Source organism: Aegilops tauschii, chromosome 4 (assembly GCF_002575655.3).
Source record: "Aegilops tauschii subsp. strangulata cultivar AL8/78 chromosome 4, Aet v6.0, whole genome shotgun sequence".
NCBI classification, from domain to species: domain Eukaryota; kingdom Viridiplantae; phylum Streptophyta; class Magnoliopsida; order Poales; family Poaceae; genus Aegilops; species Aegilops tauschii.
In genome coordinates this window covers 452,021,966-452,047,661 of record NC_053038.3, presented here as the reverse complement: position 1 = coordinate 452,047,661, position 25,696 = coordinate 452,021,966, and the positions used below count along the sequence as shown (strand labels likewise).

At 46.0% G+C, this 25,696-nt stretch overlaps 1 protein-coding gene across 1 annotated transcript; it reads right to left on the bottom strand.

The window, feature by feature from the left end:
* Positions 1-224: 224 nt before the first annotated feature.
* LOC141021956 (uncharacterized) lies at positions 225-854 on the bottom strand. Its single transcript, XM_073497816.1, has one exon. The coding sequence runs from the start codon at positions 852-854 to the stop codon at positions 225-227; it is 630 nt and encodes a 209-aa protein (XP_073353917.1).
* Between the last annotated feature and the right edge of the window lie 24,842 nt (positions 855-25,696).

The following is a 25,696-nucleotide window of genomic DNA, read 5'->3' as shown; positions in this document are numbered from 1 at the left end:
ATGTAGTTGACTTGCGGATGGAATGGAGTTGTTTGTTTGTTGTTCTTAGGACACTGTCTGGCGTAGTGTCTGGTTTGACCACAGCTGAAGCATGAATTGTCGCGCTGACAATCTTCGCGCATCGGGCTGGTTACGATATTCTTGACTTGAGTGGTAGTCTTGTTGACATTCTGCTGCCAGTTGGGTTTGTACTCAACTTGAGTCTGTTGCCAAGTACGATCCTTCTACACTGGTTGCATATCCTTCTTCAGCTCGAATTTGCGCTTGTGGTCATTAACAGCTAGCTTGTTGTCGTGGAGGAGCTTGTGTTCCCTTTCTGCGATGAGGGCCTTGTTCACCAGGGTCAGGAAGTCTGGGAAATCAAACATGATGAGAGTGCACCTGATATGCTGATTCAGTCCTCCAAGAAACCTGTCGATCTTCCGTTCTTCTGTGGCCACATCATGGGGAGAATAGCGGGCCAAATGGTTGAATTTATTCAGATACTCGTTGACTGTCATGCTGCCTTGAGTGAGGGCGAGGAATTCGCGCTGCTTGATTTTCATAATCCCAGAGGGAATATGATACTTGCGAAAATGATCCTTGAATTTTGGCCAAGTAATTTCCTCATCCACGGGCCATATTGCCTTGGCATTATCCCACCATATAGCGGCAGCTCCTGCGAGATAATGCGTTGCGAAAGGAACCTTGTCTCCTTCTTTGGTGCGAGCAATCTCCAGTTTCCTCTCAATAGTCCTTAACCAATCATTGGCGTCCAATGGATCAATAACTTGGCTGAAACTGGGAGGCTTGGTTCGCTGAAAATCTGATAGCTTGGAATGATGTCCATTCTGGTTTCCATTCTGCCCAACCATAACTTGCACACTTTTCAATATTTCCAACAGATCGTTGCTCCTTCTTTCTTCAAACATTCGCAGGATTTTCTCAGTGGACGGCGGATTTGGCGGTGGAGACGGAGGTGGTTGGTATGGCTCGGGGGAATGTCCTGCCTGTCTAGCGGAGCGACGGACAGGGACATCCTCACCAGCTTGACTGCTACTGCCTCCACATGTCATCCTGTTATTCGTTTTTCCCAATACATAGCAACCATGATGAGAAAATTCCAAAATGGGAGGAAAGCCAATGAAAAATCCTGGAAGAGAACAGCGAATGGAAACCAAAGCGAATAAAAGGTTCCAACATAATTATACATAGGCTCAACATGAAAGTAAACATCATAACGGGTCTACTACCCTCATACATGAAACTAAGCATCATGACATGTGCGATTACACCCATACATCATACTCATGATGAAAATGATACTCTAACGGTCTGCTGCTCGAACTGCGCTGCTGCGGGCTCCTCTCCTGAGCCGGATCCAGATCCTGAACTGATAGTAGAGACCTCCGGGTTATGAGAGACGCGACGGCGCTGCCTCGAGGGCTCTCCCTCAGGGGCAGGAGCGGAATGGGATCTAAGCATAGGAGCGGCAGGAGTAGCGACAAGGGAAGCCCACGCAGCAGGAGCACTGCGAGGGGTCACCGTCAGAGGGTTGACGGCACCCTGAGAAGTCACCGGTGGAACGGAGACTGGAGGAATTGGAGTAGTGTAGATGACAGTAGGAAGAGGGTTCCTAGCACGAGCAGCGGCGAGAGCTGTCCGGCCGCGTGAAAGCTCCCGAGCTAACTCGTAGTTAAGGAGATAACTGGCAGTGATATAGCGGGAAAGGTGACTAGTGGGACGATCGCACGTCGGATTATTCAAAGGAAAGCGGATACGCCCATTCTCGTGCAGAGATGGGTAGTAGAAGAAACCTAGGTGGGTGTGCATCCGAACCTCATTGTAGCGCAAGTCTACAAGAGCCTGGATAGCAGCAAACTAAACCGCCTGAGATGGCGTAGAAGCAAGACCACCCTTAGTAGAACGAGTGTAAGCGCCAGAAGGGGAACTGTGGTGTAGAGTGACCTCAGCATAGTACTCATACAATGCACCGGCCAGATGCTCTCGATACACCCGATACTCTGGATCAGCACCCTCTGGATAGAGTCGTCGCCACACATTCTGAAGCAGGTGCGGCGATGTGTACGGAGCTGGCTCAGGATGGTACAAGATCGGTACTGGAGCCATCTACACTCACAAACCATACGGTTAGCAATAACAACAGATAAACATGCATGCACTGCAGCAACCAATTTCTATGACTACCGGCACTCAGACGAAGCTATCTACCGTTTTACTAATGCACTAACGGTGTAGCGTGTCCTACAATCAGTGTGGCTCTGATACCAAGCGTTGTGGCACCCCGGCTCAGAGCAACCGGTTTACCTTGCATTGCCAGCCCAGAGATCTAGTCTTCTGGCAATACACAACAACATGGTACAGAAACAACCGCTTTATTGATGCTAGCGGATTACATAAGTCTGATATTACATCGCGATACGAGGCTAAGCGGCACACACGGTGCTGCTGAACAGTAGGTACATTATTTAATGAACATGACGAGGGCCTCAATCACTTGAACTACGCGACAGTGGAAGAACGACGAAGTGGAACTCCATAGCACACGGACACCGACGTGGACACGGCCTAGACGCGAGATGCGCTCCGATGCGAACCGACTTGCTTGAAAGCTGGCATGACATGCCAGGTCAGTACATTGAATGTACTTGCAAGCTCACAACAAACATAAGCACGATGACGGACAATATCACGACAATTAATGAAATTAATGCCAAAAGCAAAAATTACTAAGCATGCAATGAAACCAATACGCATACCAAGTCTCACAGACTCGCTTACCAGACGGTTACCTCGTAACCAAGCGGTGACCATACCGGGTGTCGTGGAATTGTCACGGCAGATGTCCTAGGGTGAGGACTTAGTCGTGAGGCCAGCGCGTCTATGTAGTAGGTTGAGAGGGGTTGAGCGGAATCGAGAGACGCAACACAAGATGAGGATTTAGAGAGCTTCGGGCCCCGGGAAACATCATCCGGTAATAACCCTACATGTTGTTTGAGGCTAGATCTCATTACGCTCATGGGGGAGTCACCGTAAACCGACTCTCCTCTAATTGTGTCTAGCCCTAGAGATTATTGATTGTTGCATGTCCCTCTTTGGGGAGCCCTGCCCCTCCTTATATATGTTGAAGGGGCGGGTTACATGTGGAGTCCTATTAGGATTAGGACTAGTCTATCTCTAGTACAAACCGGATACAAGTCCAGGTCTTAACTCTTTGTAAGACAAATATTCCTCACGCCTTTCCTTGTAAACCGGCCCACCATAATCATGAACCGGCCTTCTGGGCCTTGGGCCTTGTCACCGTCTGTCCCGCCCGCCGGGTTGCCAGTGAATCATAATGTCCAGGAAGGTTGCTTGTAAACCGCCAGGTCAGGGCGGGTCGCCAGTGAATTGCCAAGTGTCAGCAGGATCTCAAATAACCCGCCAAGTCCGACCGGGTTATACCTCCGGCCGGTTTACGCCGCGGGGTATATCCCCGACATTAGCCCCTAGTTTAATTTGGATTTATCCATGTTAAACTGATCCTGTAAAACAAGCACAAGAACAAATTTGACAGATTATGCTCCGGGTTAAGAATTCTTGTAAACTGGCATCTGATCATCCTTAAGTCCTTTTCATTTCCTCCTTCTAGAAAATCCGGGTCAACAAGCCAGCTTCATACTCAATTTGCTGACATCGGTTTCTCACAGAAAAATATTGTGAAAAATAATCCACTTGAGTCGGCTTCCAAAGCGCCGGTTTAAGAAATATGGGTATTGAAATACTCATATTCAGCCGGTTTGAAGATGTAAAACTTGCCGGTTTAATATTATCAAAATTACCGGTTTGTAAATATGGATGGCACCGAGTCATAATTGTTACCGACGCCGGGCCATAATTGTTGCAGACACCGGGTCAATCTGGTTTGCTCAGAACTGAGAATTTGAAGATTTTTCTCCCTTATATCCATATTACCTGTAGCCCCCAAGTCTGGAGCAGAACAAAGTGATGGCTTAAAACTTGTTTCCATATAATTACTGCCACTTTGAAGAAATCCATGTTGTTCATCTCAGCCAGTATTAAAAATTGAATACTCCATATATGTAGCCCCCAAGTGCCGGGTCATTATGCAATAATGAGCAGGGACTTTATAAATATGATCATGTAGATTTGAGCAATAACATGTAGCCCCCAAGGGCCGGCTCAGTAAGATAATATTGAGCTGGTACTTTATATATACTTCTTTCAAAAGAACATCATATAATGTAACCCCCACCATGGGGCTTGAACCCACGTCCACAAGGTTAAGAGCTTTGTGCTTTACCAACTGAGCAATGGACCTTTCAATATAATGGTTTTAAGACTTGTGTACCTTGAATTGTTGACAGGAGCAATTGGTAGCCCCCAAGGGCCGGCTCATTATAATGTGATGAGTCGGGTCTTCAATAAGGCCAACAAAAAATGACTTTGCATTAGCCCCCAAGTGTCATGGTGCATGCTTGCAGCGACATGAGACTTGCATGTAATCTCAATTTGAATAATGTAGCCCCCAAGTGTCGGGTCGTAAGCCTGTAGCGACTCGGGACTATTCCTTCCATTGTAGAATAAATCATATCCTTTGATAAAATAATAGCCATTGCGCTAAAGCGACTTTGAAAACCTCAATAATATCGGTTATTAAGAACCATAATAAAATCCAGCCATGTTGGCTATTCAAGATAATATAATCCGGTATGAAAACCTTATTCATTCAATATCATAATGAAAATTCAGCCAAGTTTGGCTATTTTAATAATATAACCCAATGAATTATAAGCGCATGATTCCAATGGCGCAATCCAAATATATACTGGCGACTTATAGTCCAGAGCCAGGCCGGTTTAATAAACACCGGATAATTTATCATCATACTGGCGACATAGAGTCGAAAGCCAGGCCGGTTAATAAACGCCGGAGATTTATAATCATGCTTTATTCAACCTGTTTCTCCATACAACAAGTTTAAAGTGTCCTGGCGGTTTATCGCCGGACGGGTCATAATGCCCAACATATAACCCGGGTTTATAACCAAGGCTGCACTTAGGAATAATCAAATATGAAATATATCATACCTGTGACATTGAATCACATCGTTGGTTTGCCAACTTTTTGTAGTAAGGGTGATAACCCCAATCTCGAGTACTGATAACTCCTTCCATATTGTGCCGGTTTATGATAAAACTGTGCTGGGTTATGATAAACACCGGATTAACCATATATAATACTGGCGACTTGTAGTCAAAACCAGACCGGGTTGATAATCTCCGGATTATGACTGATCATATACTGACAACTTGTAGTTGAAAGTCAAGCCGGGTTAATGAACACCGGTTTAAAAACATCACAAATCTTATCGAAAGAAAGAGAAACTTAGCAAAAGGCAAATAAAACCGTTGTAGTCGAGGCTTTTCACGGGTTGCCAGGCCCCAAATTTGATCAAGAGGTGTTGCTATGGTTCGGGTTCAACCAAGCCCCCAAGTGATGCTGTGGCATTACGCCGATCAAAAGGCATTGCTATGGTTTGGGTTCGACCAAGCCCCCAAGTGATTCTGTGGCTTTACGCCGATGAAGAGGCGTAGTCATGGTTCGGGTTCGACCATGCTCCCAAGTGATGCTGCGGCATTACGCCGATCAAGAGGCGTGGCTATGGTTCGGATACGGCCACGCCCCCAAGTGATTCTGTGGCTTTACGCCGATCAAGAGGCGTAGTCATGGTTCGGGTTCGACCATGCTCCCAAGTGATGCTGTGGCATTATGCCGATCAAGAGGCGTGGCTATGGTTCGAATACGACCAACCCCCAAATGATGATGTGGCATTACGCCGATCAAGAGGCGTAGTCATGGTTTGGATACAACCAAGCCCCCAAGTGATCAATAATATGATAAGCCAATAAGGCATGACACCCATGTTTGAACCGCGCATCATGGCAGCAGGTCCTCTTTGGCACCCTTTAACTTTTTGCAAGAGATAAATCCTTCTTGAACCGGGATTTTGAACCGGATATTGAGAGCTTCAAAGCTTTGTGGGAGACATCTTTCCCTTGAACCGGATTTTAAACCGGAATCTTCATTTTCAGTCGGAAATTTTCTAACGGCCTTTAAACTCGAACTTGCGAGAAGTTAATTCCTTTTTGAACCGGACATTTTCAAACCGGATTTGAGAGCTTCAGAGCTTTGTGGGAGAACAGATTTCCCTTGAACTGGATTGTAAGCCGGATATTTGAGAGCTTCAGAGCTTTGTGGGAGAACAGATTTCCCATGAACCGGATTGTAAACCGGATATTTGAGAGCTTCGGTGAGACTGTCTTCCCTTGAGCCGGATTTTAAACCGGGATCCTTTCTGATGACCCAGAACTTCTTCATTGTGTCGGGATTTTGTAACTGTCATATACTTTCTAAGCCGGAAATTTTCTGATGGCCTTTAAATTTTCATCAATATAACAGTAGCCATCGGGACCGTGTTATCTGTCCCTCCATCGTCCTGGGGTTCTTTAAATTTTCTGAAACTGGCAAGATTTGCTGAATCATGTCATGATAGCCCCCGAGTCTCAAAGGTGACTCGAGGAGTTGTTGAGATTCTCCATATTTTGACCGTGATATAAACCGGCATAACTTGTATATCATTGGTGTTGATAGCACGATGTGAATCCATAGAAGGTTGAGGTGACTGCGGCGGGTTATAAATGATCCCGTATGAGCCGTGTCAGCAACTCGGCCAATGGTTCCTTCCAACTAGTGATTTGAAGTTAACAAAACTGTAGTGGCGGCGACTTGTGCGCCTTCCCATTGAGCCATCCAGTGTAGACGGCGGCTGATAAGACATAATAACTTGCCTCCAATTTGTTTGGAAGAAAACCGGGCTACCCAAGCAGTGACTTGCTCATACTCAATAAACAGCTCATGCAGACAGGTGCGGCCCGGTGTGTTGATGTAGAGCAGGCCGCGAGAGACGGACAGCAAAGACGACCGCGGCTTCAGAGGGAGCACAGATAGCTGAGTCGGTCGCGGTGTTATAAGCCGACGTGGACGGGCGAGTTAGCCACATCATGTTGATGTAGTAAACAATTGTCCTACCTCAAAAACATCACAAGCCAGAGTAATTGTTCCTTGATAAAAATAATATGTGCTAATAAAATAGACCTTAGATGGATATCACCTGACATGTTAGGCCAGAAATTATCCGCCGTGGAGTGGATGATCACCACGGTAAAGCTGAAATCAATCACGGACGAGTCGCCCGCGGGAGCAGACAGATGAACTGGCCACGGCGTTTGTAAGCCGGTGCGGACGGGCGAGTCAATCGCAGGAGCAGGTAAACCGTGCGGACGCCGAGTCAATCGTGGGCGTGGTTCCAGCGAGTTGATGTAGATCGAACTGCACGGGTGGCGGCTTGCGCACACCCGTTTAACAGCAAACGGGCACGGACGCCAGTGCATGATGATACTAATGCACACTCCATAGGCACAACATGGCACCACCTTGATAATGGATCATTGTCCTGCACAAAATATATTGCGGACCAGAATAATTGTTCTTGGAAAAAACAATATATGTGCTAATAAAATAAACTTTAGATAGATATAACCTGATTGTAGCAGAAAACTCCATCGGGCGGCGGCGGCTCGCTACGGACGCGCGGTGATCATGAACAAACGACGGTCGGGGGTGGCTCAGCGTAACGTCATAGCGGCCACAGAGAAGGCAGCGGTTTAAGCGCGCGGCGGCTTGCAACGGACGCGTGGTGGTTTACCAATACCTCGAACTTGGTGACGACGGGATGGACCCGCCTAGGGGCGAGGAGAGGCCACGGTTACTCAGCAGGGTGACGGCTCGTGATGCAGAAGCGGAAGCCCAGGTTGTGACAGGCAGGTGGATCACAGCAGCTGCAGAGGTGAGATGTGCACGCTGGTCGCTGCAGTGACAGAGAAGGCAGAGCAGAAGATCCTGGCGAAACGGCATCCGGCTCGGCGAATTCTCCTTCTCCGGGTCGCAGTTAATTTGCAGAACCTATGTCCGCATAGCGTTAAAACGACGGCGACGACAGATCACTTTTTACCAGCGGCTTGCACAGACATCTATGGAAGAAATACTCCGGCCGCTTGGTTACTCCCTCGATCTGTGTGCCTACTGAAATTCTTGCTTTCTTTTCTTTCTTCAGATATCCACAGACACTGGTTTACTTCCCCACGTAGCAGTTTTGGCCAATAAAAAAATTGGAGTTATAGATCAACTTGGCCATCATTTGGCAGAGTACTAATTGAAATAGTACCATTGCTACTTCTTGGCTCTTCCCATTATTTTGCAGGTTTCACATGAGGATACGACAGCTGGCCTGACCCCTTGCATGCATGGGTGCCTAACTTGGTTGATCGGAGGAGTCTGAGCCTATGGACCGTCCATGTACGGGCCATGGCGGAGGCGAAACGGCGACTCAGCAGTAGATGGGAGGCCGGGTTAGGTGAGGCTTGGCAGCCAAAAATAAGATTGCCACTACGGCAGGCGGGCGGCTGTGGCCAGAGTGGCGGAAGCGAATCCAACAGCGGTGGAGCGGGATGAGGCAGGCGGCTCCGACGAGCGAGGCCGAGTCCTAGTCTGCATCTCTCCCTTTTTCTTGTTGTGATAAGAGAAAAAACTTCCTTCCCTTTGTTTTGACATGACGATAAACTTGTTTTAGCACTCCCTCCGGTCCACGCGCACGCACAGTCCTTGGGCTTTCCGCCAGCCTTTTTTTTGGGACTTGAGAACCATGCTTATTCAATCGATCTCACAGCTTAGATGTGTTGCACTTTGTAGTTCCTCCCGTGAGATGTACACCACTAGTACTTTCCTTGTTCTCTTTTATTTTTCAGTTTTTGTTTTAGGAAAAATTGCTCCTGCCCGTACATGCACCGAACGGTGTTAGCTGGCACAAATCTCGAGCACGTCTCCGCCTGGGTGTGTTATTGTAGCCCTTTTTTTATCGGGAGTAGCAGTCGACCATGACCATAGAAAATCAGCAGCAGCAACTTGTGGCAGTAGATCGATAAGTAGGTACAAGCGGAATCTTTTTGGGACTTGAAACACCAGGCACAGTGAAGGAAAAATTCCAGCGACCGTCGAGATTAACCTGACAGTCTTGACTATAGCAGACACCGATCCGTCCTCTAACTGATGGATCTCCATAGACACGTGCGCTGGTGCACACGCGAAACCTCAAATTCTCTTGATTTTAATTTTGATCTCAAAACAATGAGTTTGCCGGCTCTGTCAGAGGCTGTCCCATGCCGTGTTATGCTGCACGATTGTTTCGTGTCGGCTTCTCCATCTGACCAATCGTGCGTCTCTTGATCCCTAAAGAGCTTCCTCTAAGAATTCAACACCACCGTGCGCGAGCCCTATGGTGGGCGCCAACTGTCATGGAATTGTCGTCAGCCCAGCGCATCTATGTAGTAGCTTGAGAGGGGTTGAGCGGAATCGAGAGACGCAACACAAGACGAGGATTTAGACAGCTTCGGACCCCGGGAAACATCATCCGGTAATAACCCTACATGCTGTTTGAGGCTTGATCTCATTACACTCATGGGGGAGTCGCCGTAAACCGGCTCTCCTCTAATTGTGTCTAGCCCTAGAGATTATTGATTGTTACCTGTCCCTCTTTGGGGAGCCCTGCCCCTCCTTATATATGTTGAAGGGGCGGGTTACATGTGGAGTCCTATTAGGATTAGGACTAACTGTCATGGAATTGTCACGGCAGATGTCCTAGGGTGAGGACTTAGTCGTGAGGCCAACGCATCTATGTAGTAGCTTGAGAGGGGTTGAGCGGAATCGAGAGACGCAACACAACATGAGGATTTAGATAGCTTCGGGCCCTGGGAAACATCATCCGGTAATAACCCTACGTGCTGTTTGAGGCTAGATCTCATTACGCTCATGGGGGAGTCGTCGTAAACCGGCTCTCCTCTAATTGTGTCTAGCCCTAGAGATTATTGATTGTTACCTGTCCCTCTTTGGGGAGCCCTGCCCTCCTTATATATGTTGAAGGGGCGAGTTACATGTGGAGTCCTATTAGGATTAGGACTAGTCTATCTCTAATACAAACCGGATACAAGTCCAGGTCTTAACTCTTTGTAAGACAAATATTCCTCATGCCTTTCCTTGTAAACCGGCCCACCATAATCATGAACCGGCCTTCTGGGCCTTGGGCCTTGTCACCGTCTGTCCCGCCCGCCGGGTTACCAGTGAATCATAATGTCCAGGAAGGTTGCTTGTAAACCGCTAGGTCAGGGCGGGTCGCCAGTGAATCGCCAAGTGTCAGCAGGATCTCAAATAACCCGCCAAGTCCGGCCGGGTTATACTTCCGGCCGGTTTACGCCGCGGGGTATATCCCCGACACCGTGGTCAAAACTGAAAACCAAACGCTCATGAACAACTCGAGAGTTCATGAAACACACAGCATCGCAACAATCATTTTAGTTTGCAAGATTAATTATAAAAGTTGATCCATGGTGTGACTTACTTCCGAGCTATGCCCATAACCGAGGACGCGGCTATCGATAGACTAAATACACTCTGTAGAGGTAGCGCACTTTACCCACACTACGGAACACTGGCATCGCATTCCCATTCGGGTGGACCAAAGCGTTCCGACGAAACCCTCCCTTTGTCATGGCACTCTCCCGACCACTCTGACCAACTCCCTCTCAGGGCTAGGTCTTGGGTGGCCCCGTGTCTACCAAAGACACCAACGGCCACCGTCGTGGCAAAACGGTCCCAAACAGGGACAAGGTACCATAAAAACAAAAATGAGCACACAAGGTTATGTCTGCTTACGGGGCCAGGGTATGCACGCCCATAACCTTCCCTCGCGTGAGCCACCGGTGAGAGGCACAACAAAGGACCGAATCAAGACCTTCCCACAAGGTAAATGTGGTCGCACTGAATAAAAACCCGATTCAGTGGCACCATGATGTGATCAACATCATATTCAAGTTGGACTTAATCAAGTTTAACTTTGACAAAAACTGTTTATAAAATAGCAATGATACTATGCCATAACCATGCAACTAATCAACATGCAACGCAAACAACTCGTAGACATGGATCAATCTTATCATCATAATTATCTTGCACTACTCAAGATCAAAACTTCTCTGGTTATAACTCATTTTTATTATCAAGCAATATTTTTATTAGTTCATCATTTAAGTGAAAATATCACTTCATAAAAGAGCTATCATTATTTATCGTAGGCATATAACTAGTGCAAAATCTTATTCTACTTGACCAAACAAGTTCATGCATTTAACTAGTAACTAAAACAAGCATATCAAGCATGGTAAACTAACTAGCAATCAACAACATATACATATCAAATTTCAAATGCAAATAAAAACTCATATTGAAGTAGAAAATCATAGATATTGAAATAACACCATCCAAATGCTGGTGTGGCTTGCCTTAGTGTAGAGGAGGATCACACCCCACTTGGTTTGCTTCAAGACAAGCTTCTCCTTCTGAAAAGAATTTAAAACCACAAAAACAATTATCAAAAACCATTCTGAAATTTACTAGAAATTCTAGACAGCAAGGAAAAATCCACCTTTTGGTGTGCTGCTAGAGCTTTGTCAAACAAAGACAATGCAAAAAGAATCAAATCATTTGGACTTATGGTTTAGAAATGGTGGCTGGTCAAAGTTTAGTCAAATTTCTGAGTAAATTTGAATTAAACAGAAATCCTGGGGGGTGACGTCGAAGGCGTAAAGCGAGAGTGCGCCTCCACTCCTACCGCTTCGGGCGCGAGTGGTGAGGCTGACGGGTGGGTCCCGCACGTCAGGAGAGAGAGAGAGGGGAAAGCGAGATCAGAGAGGCGCGGCGCTTCGCCGGAGCTCACGCCGGCGACGAGGGGGTTTGGGGCTAGGCTAGAGGGATAGGATTGAAGCTGGGCTCGTGGCGCACCTGCCCGTACCCGTGGCTTGGCTTGGGGTGGATGGAGCTGCTCGCGTTTGAGCTCGCAAGCCTCGGTGGCGGACGGGGTTTGCCGGAGTGGTTGAAGACGACGGCTAGGGGTGGCTCCGAGGGCTCAGCGGCGTCCCGGCAGCACCAACAGACCCCCAATGCCCCGCCCGAGCAGCTGCTTGAGCTCGCGAGGCACCGGAGAGCGGTGGCCTTGCTGCGGAGGTCCCCGGAGTTCTCTGGTCGGGGCGATGACCAGAGGCCTGCCCGACCGAGCTGTGGCCCGTCTACGTGTTCGTGGAGGTGGTGAGGAGTGGTGCTGTCAGGACCCCGATCCTAAGTCACACCGATCTAGCATGTAACACATCATATCACTTTGCGGCCTCACACACGGTATTCCCACGTGTGCCACCTTACCTGGCCCGGGACCATTCTCGCCTTTTGGCTCACGTATATGATAGTGTCGCTAGCATCCATATGACAGAGAACCCGGGCCGACATGACTAGTCGTGAATCCAAAGTGGCAGTAACTTACAGGGACAGGCATACATGACCCAGCAACGAACGTGTCGGTCATCAGCGAGTGAAACCGGGCTGTAGCAGCTGGGCTAACAGGACTCCGGAGAATCCGAGCTGTAGCAGGCTAACAGGACTTTGGTAGACACCGCGTGACATTTCCCCAAAGGGACAGACATAGGAACGAAGAAGGACACATGCCGGCCAGCCTAAGTGTTCCGGAGCAGTAGCAAGCTACCATGGCTCAGTGGAAGCACTAGGAGACATTTCCCCATAAGAGAGGCTACCAAGAATAAACAACTAGGTTGTCGGATCCCACACATACCAAGCATTTCAATAACATACACACAATATGCTCGATATGTGCAAATACAACATGGCATCACAACATAACTCTATGACTCAAAGTATTTATTCATTAGGCTCCGAGGAGCCAAGTATTACAAACATGGGTCTCATGACCCAACATACAGAGCATACAAGCAACAAGCGGAAGCATAAACATGTCTGAGTACAGACAACTACAGAAGAAAAAGGCTGAGAAGCCTGACTATCTACAAGACCCTCCCAAGGGTACAAGATCGTAGCTGAGGTAACAAGCTAAACGTCGATGTCGGAGTAATGGGCCACGGGTAGCCTAACCCGAGTCCCCGAACCTTTCAAGACATCAGGGCTGGCTGCGCCCCTCAAGACGTCAAGATGAAGCGCCACCTTCTGGTGGCCGGCTGGCGGAACGGCCGGCTGCCAGAAGACGGCCACGCTCAGGAAGGCGGCACCAAGACGGGCTAACTCCTAGTAGGCGGCCTCCAGAGAGGCCGGCTCCTAGCAGTCGGCCCACGGCGCCCTCAAAGTCTGCGCCCCCATTAAGAAGACAAGGCAGTACAAGGCTACAGTATAGCCCATCACCCCCGTATCCAGGGCCGGGCATGGCCACGGTGCTCCGTACAGGCGGAGATCTCCGCCCGGTGCGGCACTGTTGCCACTCCGCCCCTGACGTCACTCCTGTCAGGCGGAGCCCTGCTCCCACGACCGCCTGTCGGTACGGCCTGAAGATGGCGGGCCCTACCTGGCAGCGAGAGCCCGAAAGACGGCGGAAGCCTCACCAGTCGGACCCAAGGGAGGCCGGCTCCTAGCAGGCGGCCCGTTCCTTCCTCGGGGCCCGTGCACCATTAACTAGATAAGACCCGGAGTGGCTACAGTGATGTACCGCCAGGCGGCGGGACTGTAGCCACGCTCCTCTGACCAAGCAAACGTCATTAGCATCCCGGCTATAGTAATCAGCAGCCGGCAAGACCCGCGAGCGGCGGGAGCGGCCTGTCGGCTCCGTACCAGACCAGACGGCGGGACCCACCAGGCGGCGGGCCCCGACAGCCGGCGGAGAAGCCGGCAACCAGAGAGACTGACAGTCGGGTCCTACACCCGGCTAGATAACCATTGTACCACTGGGGGGTAGGCCTATATAAACCCCCAGGGCACCCATGCAAAGGGTTCGAACCTGTTAGGATTAGACTCACACATAGGGGAAGAAGGGAGCAAGCCTTGCCTTCTTCTACCTCTAGCATACAGCTCTAGGAGCACATCTGTACCCACTAGTGCCTTAGTGATCATGCGGAGACCCTGCAGAGCAGGACTAGGGGTGTTATCTCCTAGGAGAGCCCCGAACCTGGGTAAAGTGCGCCGGTGTTCGTGTCTACGCCTCATCCCACTTCCAGGCACCGGCGACGTACTACTCGCTCCCACCATGATAAGCCATCCATTGGCATATGTTGCACCCAACCCCCGACATTTGGCGCCCACCGTGGGGCGAGGTGCACCGTCTCCCGGAGACCAGTTCTGGACGGGAACCTTGTTCCTTCCCGGCGAGCGCAGCCAGCCCGCACGCCAGACGGCGTCTGCGCCGACGCGCTGCACGACGCAAGGTCGCCTGCGCGGCGAGCTGCCTCGCCGTTCTTTTTGGCGAGATTCGCCTCTCCGACGAGCCCGCGTCTGATGCGGGCACCGATGGCCCCGAGAGCCGCCTCGTGAGCCTCCTTGATCAGCTCCATGTCGCCAGCGAGCCTGCTGCTGACTTGGAGTGGGTTGGCTCCACCGACCCGATGTTGGTCGACTCCGATACGGCGTCGCTTGACGCGTTCCCCACCAACGTGGTGGTCTACGACGAGCCGCTTCCTCGCGCGGACAGCGGTGGCAGCACCGTCACGGAAGTGCTCGTCATCAGCCACGACGAGCACTCTGGTGGAGGTGGCCAGGATCCGCTGCAAGCGGCGATGCAAGACTTGACTGTGCCCATCCCGGAAGACACCGACACCGAGACGCTGGAGGCACGCCGTGTCCAGCTCATCGAAAGCGCCAACCGGCTGGCCAGCATGAGACGCCTTGCGGAGGCCTACCAGCGGGAGATGGACCGTGCCGTCGGCGGCACGCCGGCTCCTGGTGGGCCTAGCCGCATTGGCCTAGTCCGGTAGTGCAGCGTGACCATCGCCAGCATGTTCGGGACAGATCGTCCCGTCTACGCCACGCCTGCAGAGAACATATGAGCTGCCCAAGCGGCAGCACACGAGCTAGACAAGCTCGAAGGCGACGAGCGTCGCCACATGACGGAGCGCGTTCAGCAGCTCCTTAACGCGGCTGCCGAGCAGCAAGAGGCCGGGTGCCACACTGAAGTGCCCAACCGGCGAAAGGACGACCCGCCTCCTCTCCGAGACCAAGGTGCAACATCTCGGACGCTGACTGGTGGCGTCCGCGATAGAAGAGACAAGGAGCCGGCTGCCAGCCGCAGCCGGACTCGGATCACCATCGAGCGCTGATGACCCACAAGTATAGGGGATCTATCATAGTCCTTTCGATAAGTAAGAGTGTCGAACCCAACGAGGAGCAGAAGGAAATGATAAGCGGTTTCCAGCAAGGTATTCTCTACAAGCACTGAAATTATAGGAAACAGATAGTTCGGTGACAGGATAATTGGTAACGAGCAACAAGTAACAAAAGTAAATAAAGTGCAGCAAGGTGGCCCAATCCTTTTTGTAGCAAAGGACAAGCCTCGACAAACTCTTATATAGAGAAAAGCGCTCCCGAGGACACATGGGAATTATCGTCAAGCTAGTTTTCATCACGTTCATATGATTCGCGTTCGGTACTTTGATAATTTGATATGTGGGTGGACCGGTGCTTGGGTGATGTTCTTACTTGAACAAGCATCCCACTTATGATTAACCTCTATTGCAAGCATCCGTAACTACAACAAAAGTATTAAGGTAAACCTAACCATAGCATGAAACATATGGATCCAAATCAGCCCCTTACGAAGCAACGCATAAACTAGGGTTTAAGCTTCTGTCACTCTAGCAACCCATCATCTACTTATTACTTCCCAATGCCTTCCTCTAGGCCCAAATAATGGTGAAGTGTCATGTAGTCGACGTTCAGATAACACCAATAGAGGATAGACAACATACATCTCATCAAAATATCGAACGAATACCAAATTCACATGACTACTAGTAGCAAGACTTCTCCCATGTCCTCAGGAACAAACATAACTACTCACAAAGCATATTGATGTTCATAATCATAGGAGTATTAATATGCATATAGGATCTGAACATATGATCTTCCACCAAATAAACCAACTAGCATCAACTACAAGGAGTAATCAACACTACTAGCAACCTACAGGTACCAATCCCAGACTTAGAGACAAGAATTGGATACAAGAGATGAACTAGGGTTTGAGAGGAGATGGTGCTGGTGAAGATGTCGATGGAGATTGCCCTCTCCTGATGAGAGGAGCGTTGGTGATGACGATGGCGATGAGTTCCCCCTCCCGGAGGGAAGTGTCCCCGGCAGAACAGCTGTGCCGGAGCCCTAGATTGGTTCCGCCAAGGTTCCGCCTCGTGGCGGCGGAGTCTCATCCCGAAAGCTTGCTTATGATTTTTCTTCGGACGAAAGACTTCATATAGCATAAGATGGGCACCGGAGGGCCAATAGGGGGCCCACGAGGCAGGGGGGCGCCCAGGGGGGTAGGGCGCGCCCCCACCCTCGTGGACAGGTGGAGGCCCCCCTGATGTGGATTCTTCTTCCAGTATTTTTTATTATTTCCAAAAATAACTTTCGTGGAGTTTCAGGACTTTTGGAGTTGTGCAGAATAGGTCTCTAATATTTGCTCCTTTTCCAGCTGCCGGCATTCTCCCTCCTTATGTAAACCTTGTAAAATAAGAGAGAATAGGCATAAGTATTGTGACATAATGTGTAATAACAGCCCATAATGCAATAAATATATATATATATATATATATATATATAAGCATGATGCAAAATGGACGTATCAACTCTCCCAAGCTTAGACCTCGCTTGTCCTCAAGCGGAAACCGATAACGATAAATATGTCCACATGTTTAGAGGTAGAGGTGTCGATAAAATAAAATACAGACATGAGGGCATCATGATTATTCTCATAACAGCAACATATATGGATATTGTCATATGATTTCTTATGCTCAAGTAATAATCTATTCACAATGCAAAGTATGAATCAGAAACATTATTGAGAACTAACAAACTATAATCTCAGTCATTGAAGCAATTGCAATTTATCATAATATCAGAAAGAGTCTATGTCAGAGCTTTCTAGCAAGTCCACATACTCAACTATCATTTAGTCTTTCATAATTGCTAACACTCACGCAATACTTGTGGTTACGGAGTTTTAATCAGACACAGAGAAAGATAGGGGCTTATAGTTTCGCCTCCCAACCTTTTACCTCAAGGGTAATGTCAACAATAATAATTCATGCTAACCCACATCCAATTAGATATATATATATATATATATATATATATATATATATATATATATATATCAGGATCTTTCCAACATCCTGTGCTTGCCAAAGGATAAAATGTAAAAAGGAAAGGTGAAGATCACCATGACTCTTGCATAAGGTAGAAGATAATAATAAAAGATAGGCCCTTCGCAGAGGGAAGCAGAGGTTGCCATGCGCTTTCAGGGTTGGATGCACAACATCTTAATGCGAAAGAACATCACTTTATATTGCCACTTGTGATATAGACCTTTATTATGCAGTCCGTCGCTTTTATTTCTTCCACATCACAAGATCATATAAAGCTTATTTCCTCCACACCAATCAATCTTACATATTTAGAGAGCAATTTTTATTGCTTGCACCGATGACAACTTACTTGAAGGATCTTATTCAATCCATAGGTAGGTATGGTGGACTCTCATGGCAAAACTGGTTTGAGGGTATTTGGAAGCACAAGTAGTATCTCTACTTGGTGCAAAGAATTTGGCTAGCATGAGGGGGAAAGGCAAGCTCAACATGTTGGATGATCCATGACAATATACTTTATCTCAGATATAAGAAAACATAACCCATTACGTTGTCTTCCTTGTCCAACGTTAACTCTTTAGCATGTCATATTGTAATGAGTGCTCCCAATCATAAAAGATGTCCAGGATAGTATATTTATATGTGAAACCTCTCTTTCCTTATTACTTCCTATTAATTGCAACGATGACCAAAGCTATGTTTGTCAACTCTCAACAATTTTTAATCATCATACTCTTTCTATGTGAAGTCATTACTCTCCATAAGATCAATATGATCTCTTTGTTTCTTTTTATTCTTTTGTCTTTTCTTTTATTCCCTCAAGATCATGGCAAAATAATCAAGCCCTTGACTCAACACTAATCTTTATTATATAGCTCACAGACTCGATTACATAGAGAGATCATAAAGCAAAACTCAAAACTAGATCATGCCATAAACTTTATTCCACTAGATCAAGATAATTCTAATAGGATCGAACTAAGAAAAAGGTAAAGATAGGAGTGTGATGGTGATACGATACCGGGGCACCTCCCCCAAGCTTGGCAGTTGCCAAGGGGAGTGCCCATACCCATATGATTATGTCTCCTTTGCTGGTGAAGAAGGTGGAGGTGATGCTGGATAGTCGCACATCGAGCGTAAGAGGTCCTCCAACTTGCGGATAATTCCCTTGAGTGCAACGATATGCTCCTTCAACAAAATATTTTCACGTGTGAGATACTTGTTTTGTATATGCGCTAACTCAATCATCTTGAAAGCTTCGATCTCAGTTGGGGTAAGAAGATTGTGATCAAGTTGAAGATTGTCTTCAGGACCTCGATCCTCCGTCGCCTTCTTGATCCCTTCATCCTTGTGGATCTCCATGGGTTCTTCCCTCTTCAGCTCTATCTTCATTAGCCAAGCATCGTTGTCACCATTATTGGAGGAGGGGGACGGCATGATGCCTGGCCTTGACGACCCTGACAGAAAACAGCTCGAAACAAGAACAGAGGACAATTGCGTGATACAGGAGTCAAAACCTTCGGGAGATTATATAATGAATTTTTACCAACCAAAATACGTATCGTGCAAGAAAACGGAGTCCGGAGAGCACACGAGGTGCCCACGAGGTAGGGGGGTGCGCCTAGGGGGGTAGGGCGCGCCCTCCACCCTCGTGGAGGCCTCGTGTCCTTCCCGGACTGCTTCTTATTTGTCTATTTTTCTAAATATTCCAAAACGGAGAAAAATTGCCATTAGAATTGTTTTGGAGTCGGTTTACTTACCGTACCACATACCTATTCCTTTTCGGAGTCTGAAACGTTCCGGAAAGTGTCCCTTATGTATTCCTCCGGGGTTACGGTTTCGATAACATTAGTTTCAACATATATAGGATTACCTGAGATATAATGTTTAATTCTTTGACCGTTCACCACCTTCGGGTTTGTGCCTTCGAAATTGTTGATTTTTATGGCACCGGAACGATAGACCTCCTCGATAACGTAAGGACCTTCCCATTTAGAGAGAAGTTTTCTTGCAAAAAATCTTAAACGAGAGTTGTATAGCAATACATAATCACCTACATTAAACTCACGCTTTTGTATCCTTTTGTCATGCCAACTTTTGCCTTTTTCTTTAAACAATTTGGCATTCTCATAAGCTTGGGTTCTCCATTCATCAAGTGAGCTAATGTCAAATAACCTCTTCTCACCGGCAAGTTTGAAATCATAGTTGAGCTCTTTAATAGCCCAATAAGCCTATGTTCTAGTTCGAGAGGTAAGTGACATGCTTTTCCATAAACCATTTTATACGGAGACATGCCCATAGGATTTTTATATGCAGTTCTATAGGCCCATAATGCATCATCAAGTTTCTTGGACCAATTCTTTCTAGATCTATTAACAGTCTTTTGCAAAATTAATTTGAGTTCTCTATTACTCAATTCTACTTGACCACTAGACTGCGGGTGATAAGGAGATGCAATTCTATGATTAACATCATATTTAGCAAGCATTTTACGAAAGGCACCATGAATAAAATGTGAACCACCATCAGTCATTAAATATCTAGGGACTCCAATCCTCGGAAAAATAACTTCTTTAAGCATCTTAATAGAAGTGTCATGATCGGCACTACTAGTTGGAATAGCTTCTACCCACTTAGTAACGTAATCAACTTCAACTAAAATATGTGTATATCCATTAGAGGCAGGAAAAGGTCCCATATAATCAAAGCCCCAAACATCAAATGGTTCAATAACAAGTGAATAGTTCATAGGCATTTCTTGACGTCTACTAATGTTACCAATTCTTTGACATTCATCACAAGATAAGACAAACTTACGGGCATCCTTGAAGAGAGTAGGCCAATAAAAACCGGATTGCAATACCTTATGTGCAGTTCTATCTCCAGCGTGGTGTCCTCCATAAGCCTCGGAGTGACACTTGCGTAGGATCTGTTCCTGTTCATGCTCAGGTACACAATGTCTAATAACACCATATACTCCTTCTTTATAAAGGTGTGGGTCATCCCAAAAGTAATGTCTCAAATCATAGAAAAACTTTTTCTTTTGTTGGTATGTGAAACTAGGTGGTATAAATTTAGCAACAATATAATTAGCATAATCAGCATACCAAGGAGTAGTACGAGAAGCATTTATGACATTCAGTTGTTCATCAGGAAAGCTATCATCAATAGGTAGTGGGTCATCAAGAACATTCTCTAGCCTAGACAAGTTGTGTGCAATGGGGTTCTCAGCTCCCTTTCTATCATAATATGCAAATCAAATTCTTGTAGCAGGAGAAAACATCTAATAAGTCTAGGTTTAGCATCTTTCTTTTCCATAAGATATTTAATAGCAGCATGATCAGTGTGAATAGTTACTTTAGAATCAACAATATAAGGTCCAAACTTATCACAAGCAAATACAACTGCTAAGAATTCTTTTTCAGTAGTAGCATAATTTCTCTGAGCATTGTCTAGAGTTTTACTAGCATATTGAACAACATTTAATTTCTTATCAACTCTTTGCCCTAGAACAGCACCTACATCATAATCACTAGCATCACACATAATTTCAAAGGGTAAATTCCAATCAGGTGGCTGAACAATAGGTGCGGAGATCAATGCTTTCTTAAGTATTTCAAATGCTTCTACACAATCATCATCAAAAACAAATGGTATATCCTTTTGTAATAAATTAGTCAGAGGCCGAGAAATTTTTGAGAAGTCCTTAATGAACCTCCTATAAAAACCGGCGTGACCAAGGAAATTTCTTATACCTTTGATGTCCTTAGGACATGGCATTTTTTCAATAGCATCAACCTTGGCTTTATCAACCTCAATACCTCTTTCAGAAACTTTATGCCCCAAGACAATACCTTCATTAACCATAAAGTGGCACTTTTCCCAATTCAAGACAAGATTAGTTTCTTCACATCTCTGCAAAACTCGATCAAGGTTGCTCAAGCAATCATCAAAAGAGGATCCATAAACGGAGAAATCGTCCATGAAAACCTCACAAATCTTTTCACAAAAGTCAGAGAATATAGCCATCATGCATCTTTGAAAGCTAGCAGGTGCATTACATAAACCAAAAGACATACGTCTATAAGCAAAAGTACCAAAAGGGCAAGTAAAAGTGGTCTTTGATTGATCATCGGCGGACACAGGTATTTGAGAGAAACCAGAATAACCATCTGGAAAGCAAAAGTGTGTATGTTTGGATAATCTTTCTAGCATTTGATCGATAAAAGGTAAGGGGTAATGATCCTTTTTAGTAGCCTTATTTAATTTGCGGAAATCAATTACCATCCTATAACCTGTAATAATTCTTTGCGGAATCAATTCATCTTTATCATTAGGGACGACAGTAATACCTCCCTTCTTAGGGACACAATGGACAGGACTTACCCACTGACTATCAGCAACGGGATAAATTATACCTGCCTCAAAGAGCTTCAGTATTTCCTTTCTTACCACTTCTTTCATCTTAGGATTCAGCCACCGTTGATGATCACGAACTGGTTTGGCATCTTTCTCCAGATTTATTTTGTGTTGGCATAGAGTGGGGCTAATGCCCTTAAGATCATCAAGAGTATATCCAATAGCAGCGCGGTGCTTCTTCAGAGTTTTCAATAATCTCTCTTCTTCATGCTCTGAAAGGCTAGCACTAATAATAACAGGATATATCTTTTTCTCATCAAGATATGCATATTTAAGAGTATCAGGTAACGGTTTAAGCTCAAATACGGGATCACCCTTGGGTGGACGAGGATCCCCTAGGATTTCAACAGGCAAATTGTGTTTCAGGATGGGTTCCTGTTTAAAGAATACTTCATCTATTTCCATTCTTTCATTCATAAACATATCATTTTCATGGTCTAGCAAATATTGTTCTAAAGGATCACTAGGAGGTACGGCAATAGAAGCAAGACCAATAATTTCATCTTTACAAGGCAATTCCTCTTCACGGTGTTGTCTACGAAATTTAGAAAAGTTGAACTCATGAGACATATCACCTAGACCAATAGTAACAACATCCTTTTCGCAGTCTATCCTAGCATTAACTGTGTTCAAGAAGGGTCTACCAAATATAATGGGACAAAATCTATCTTGTGGGGAGCCAAGAACAAGAAAATCAGCAGGATATTTAGTTTTCCCACACAAGACTTCAACATCTCTAACAATTCCCATTGGTGAAATAGTATCTCTATTGGCAAGTTTAATTGTGACATCAATATCTTCTAACTCAGTAGGTGCAATATCATGCTTAATTTCTTTGTATAAGTCAATAGGTATTGCACTAGCACTAGCACCCATATCACACAAGCCATGATAACAATGATCTCCTATTTTAACAGAAATAACAGGCATGCCTACCACAGATCTATGTTTATCTTTAGCACAAGGTTTGGCAATTCTAGCAGTTTCATCACGGAAATGAATAACATGCCCATCAATATTATCAGACAAGAGATCTTTAACAATAGCAATATTAGGTTCAACTTTAATTTGCTCAGGAGGTGTATAAGTTCTAATATTGCTTTTACGGACCACAGTTGAAGCTTTAGCATGATCCTTTATCCTAACAGGGAAAGGTGGTTTCACAACATAAGAAGTAGGAACAATAGGATCATTATAAGTGATAGTCTTTTCTTCAATTTTAATAGGTGCAGCTACTTTTACTTCTATGGGAGGATGATATTTAAACCATTTCTCCTTAGGGAGATCAATATGAGCAGCAAAAGATTCACAGAAAGAGGCTACTATCTCAGAGTCAAGTCCATATTTAGTTCTAAATTTACGGAAAACATCGGTATCCATAAAAGATTTAACACAATCATACTTAGGTGTCATACCTGACTCCTTACCTTCGTCGAGGTCCCAATCTTCAGAGTTGCGTTTAATTCTTTCTAATAAATCCCATTTGAATTCAATAGTCTTCATCATAAAAGAGCCAGCACAAGAGGTATCGAGCATGGTGCGATTGTTATCAGAAAGCCGAGCATAAAAACTTTGAATAATTATTTCTCTTGGGAGCTCATGATTTGGGCATGAATATAACATCGATTTAAGCCTCCCCCAAGCTTGAGCGATGCTTTCTCCTTCACGGGGCCAAAAATTATATATATAATTGCGATCACGATGAACAAGATGCATAGGATAAAAACTTCTGATGAAATTCCAATTTCAATCGTTTGTAGTTCCATGATCCCATATCATCACATAGCCTATACCATGTCAATGCATCTCCCTTCAAAGATAAAGGGAAGACCTTCTTCTTAATAACATCATCGGGTATACCTGCAAGCTTAAATAATCCACAAACTTCATCCACATAGATTAAGTGCTCATCAGGGTGCATTGTTCCATCTCATGCAAAAGGATTAGCTAGCAGTTTTTCTAACATACCCGAAGGAATTTCAAAGTAGACATTTTCATTTTCAGTAGGTTCAGTAGGTTGAGGAGCAACTCTTTGCTCTACTGGTCTGGGTGAAGATACCCCAAACAAGCCCCTCAGAGGATTACTTTCCATAGTAACAAGTGACAGTAAATTTCAGCACACTATATAAATTTTTCCTTACCAAAGGCGCTTCACTCCCCGGAAACGGCGCCAGAAAAGAGTCTTGATGACCCACAAGTATAGGGGATCTATCATAGTCCTTTCGATAAGTAAGAGTGTCAAACCCAACGAGGAGCAGAAGGAAATGATAAGCGGTTTTCAGCAAGGTATTTTCTGCAAGCACTGAAATTATAGGTAACAGATAGTTTGGTGATAGGATAATTGGTAACGAGCAACAAGTAACAAAAGTAAATAAAGTGCAGCAAGGTGGCCCAATCTTTTTTGTAGCAAAGGACAAGCCTGGACAAACTCTTATATAGAGAAAAGCGCTCCCGAGGACACATGGGAATTATCGTCAAGCTAGTTTTCATCACGTTCATATGATTCGCGTTCGGTACTTTGATAATTTGATATGTGGGTGGACCGGTGCATGGGTGCTGTTCTTACTTGAACAAGCATCCCACTTATGATTAACCTCTATTGTAAGCATCTGCAACTACAACAAAAGTATTAAGGTAAACCTAACCATAGCATGAAACATATGGATCCAAATCAGCCCCTTACGAAGCAATGCATAAACTAGGGTTTAAGCTTCTGTCACTCTAGCAAACCATCATCTACTTATTACTTCCCAATGCCTTCCTCTAGGCCCAAATAATGGTGAAGTGTCATGTAGTCGACGTTCACATAAAACCAATAGAGGATAGATAACATACATCTCATCAAAATATCGAACGAATACCAAATTCACATGACTACTAGTAGCAAGACTTCTCACATGTCCTCAGGAACAAACGTAACTACTCACAAATCATATTCATGTTCATAATCAGAGGAGTATTAATATGCATATAGGATCTGAACATATGATCTTCCACCAAATAAACCAACTAGCATCAACTACAAGGAGTAATCAACACTACTAGCAACCTACAGGTACCAATCCCAGACTTAGAGAGAAGAATTGGATACAAGAATTGGATACAAGAGATGAACTAGGGTTTGAGAGGAGATGGTGCTTGTGAAGATGTTGATGGAGATTGCCCTCTCCCGATGAGAGGAGCGTTGGTGATGACGATGGCGATGATTTCCCCCTCCCGGAGGGAAGTGTCCCCGACAGAACAGCTCTGCCGGAGCCCTAGATTGCTTCCGCCAAGGTTCCGCCTCGTGGCGGCGGAGTCTCGTCCCGAAAGCTTGCTTATGATTTTTCTTCGGACGAACGACTTCATATAGTAGAAGATGGGCATCAGAGGGCCAATAGGGGGCCCACGAGGCAGGGGGCGCGTCCAGGGGGTAGGGCGCGCCCCCCACCCTCGTGGACAGGTGGAAGCCCCCCTGACGTGGATTCTTCTTCCAGTATTTTTTATTATTTCCAAAAATAACTTTCGTGGAGTTTCAGGACTTTTGGAGTTGTGCAGAATAGGTCTCTAATATTTGCTCCTTTTCCAGCCCAGAATTCCAGCTGTCGGCATTGTCCCTCCTTATGTAAACTTGTAAAATAAGAGAGAATAGGCATAAGTATTGTGACATAATGTGTAATAACAGCCCATAATGCAATAAATATCGATATAAAAGCATGATGCAAAATGGACGTATCAAGCGCGACCAAGACGGCCGCCCAAGAGCAGTGCAGCGACGAGACGACTGTCCGCCTCCCCCTCCCCGCAGGGAGAGGCGCATTTCCCCACTGCCTGTTGACCACCCGACACTCGATGACCACCTTGGTCGTCGAGAAGGAGTCGGAGAGGACGAGGCCTGCCACCGGATCGACCGCCTCAACCGATCCCTGGCACTAGAAGAAGAAGACGAGCTGGGTCCGCCTTGTTTTCTCCCCCGCATCCGA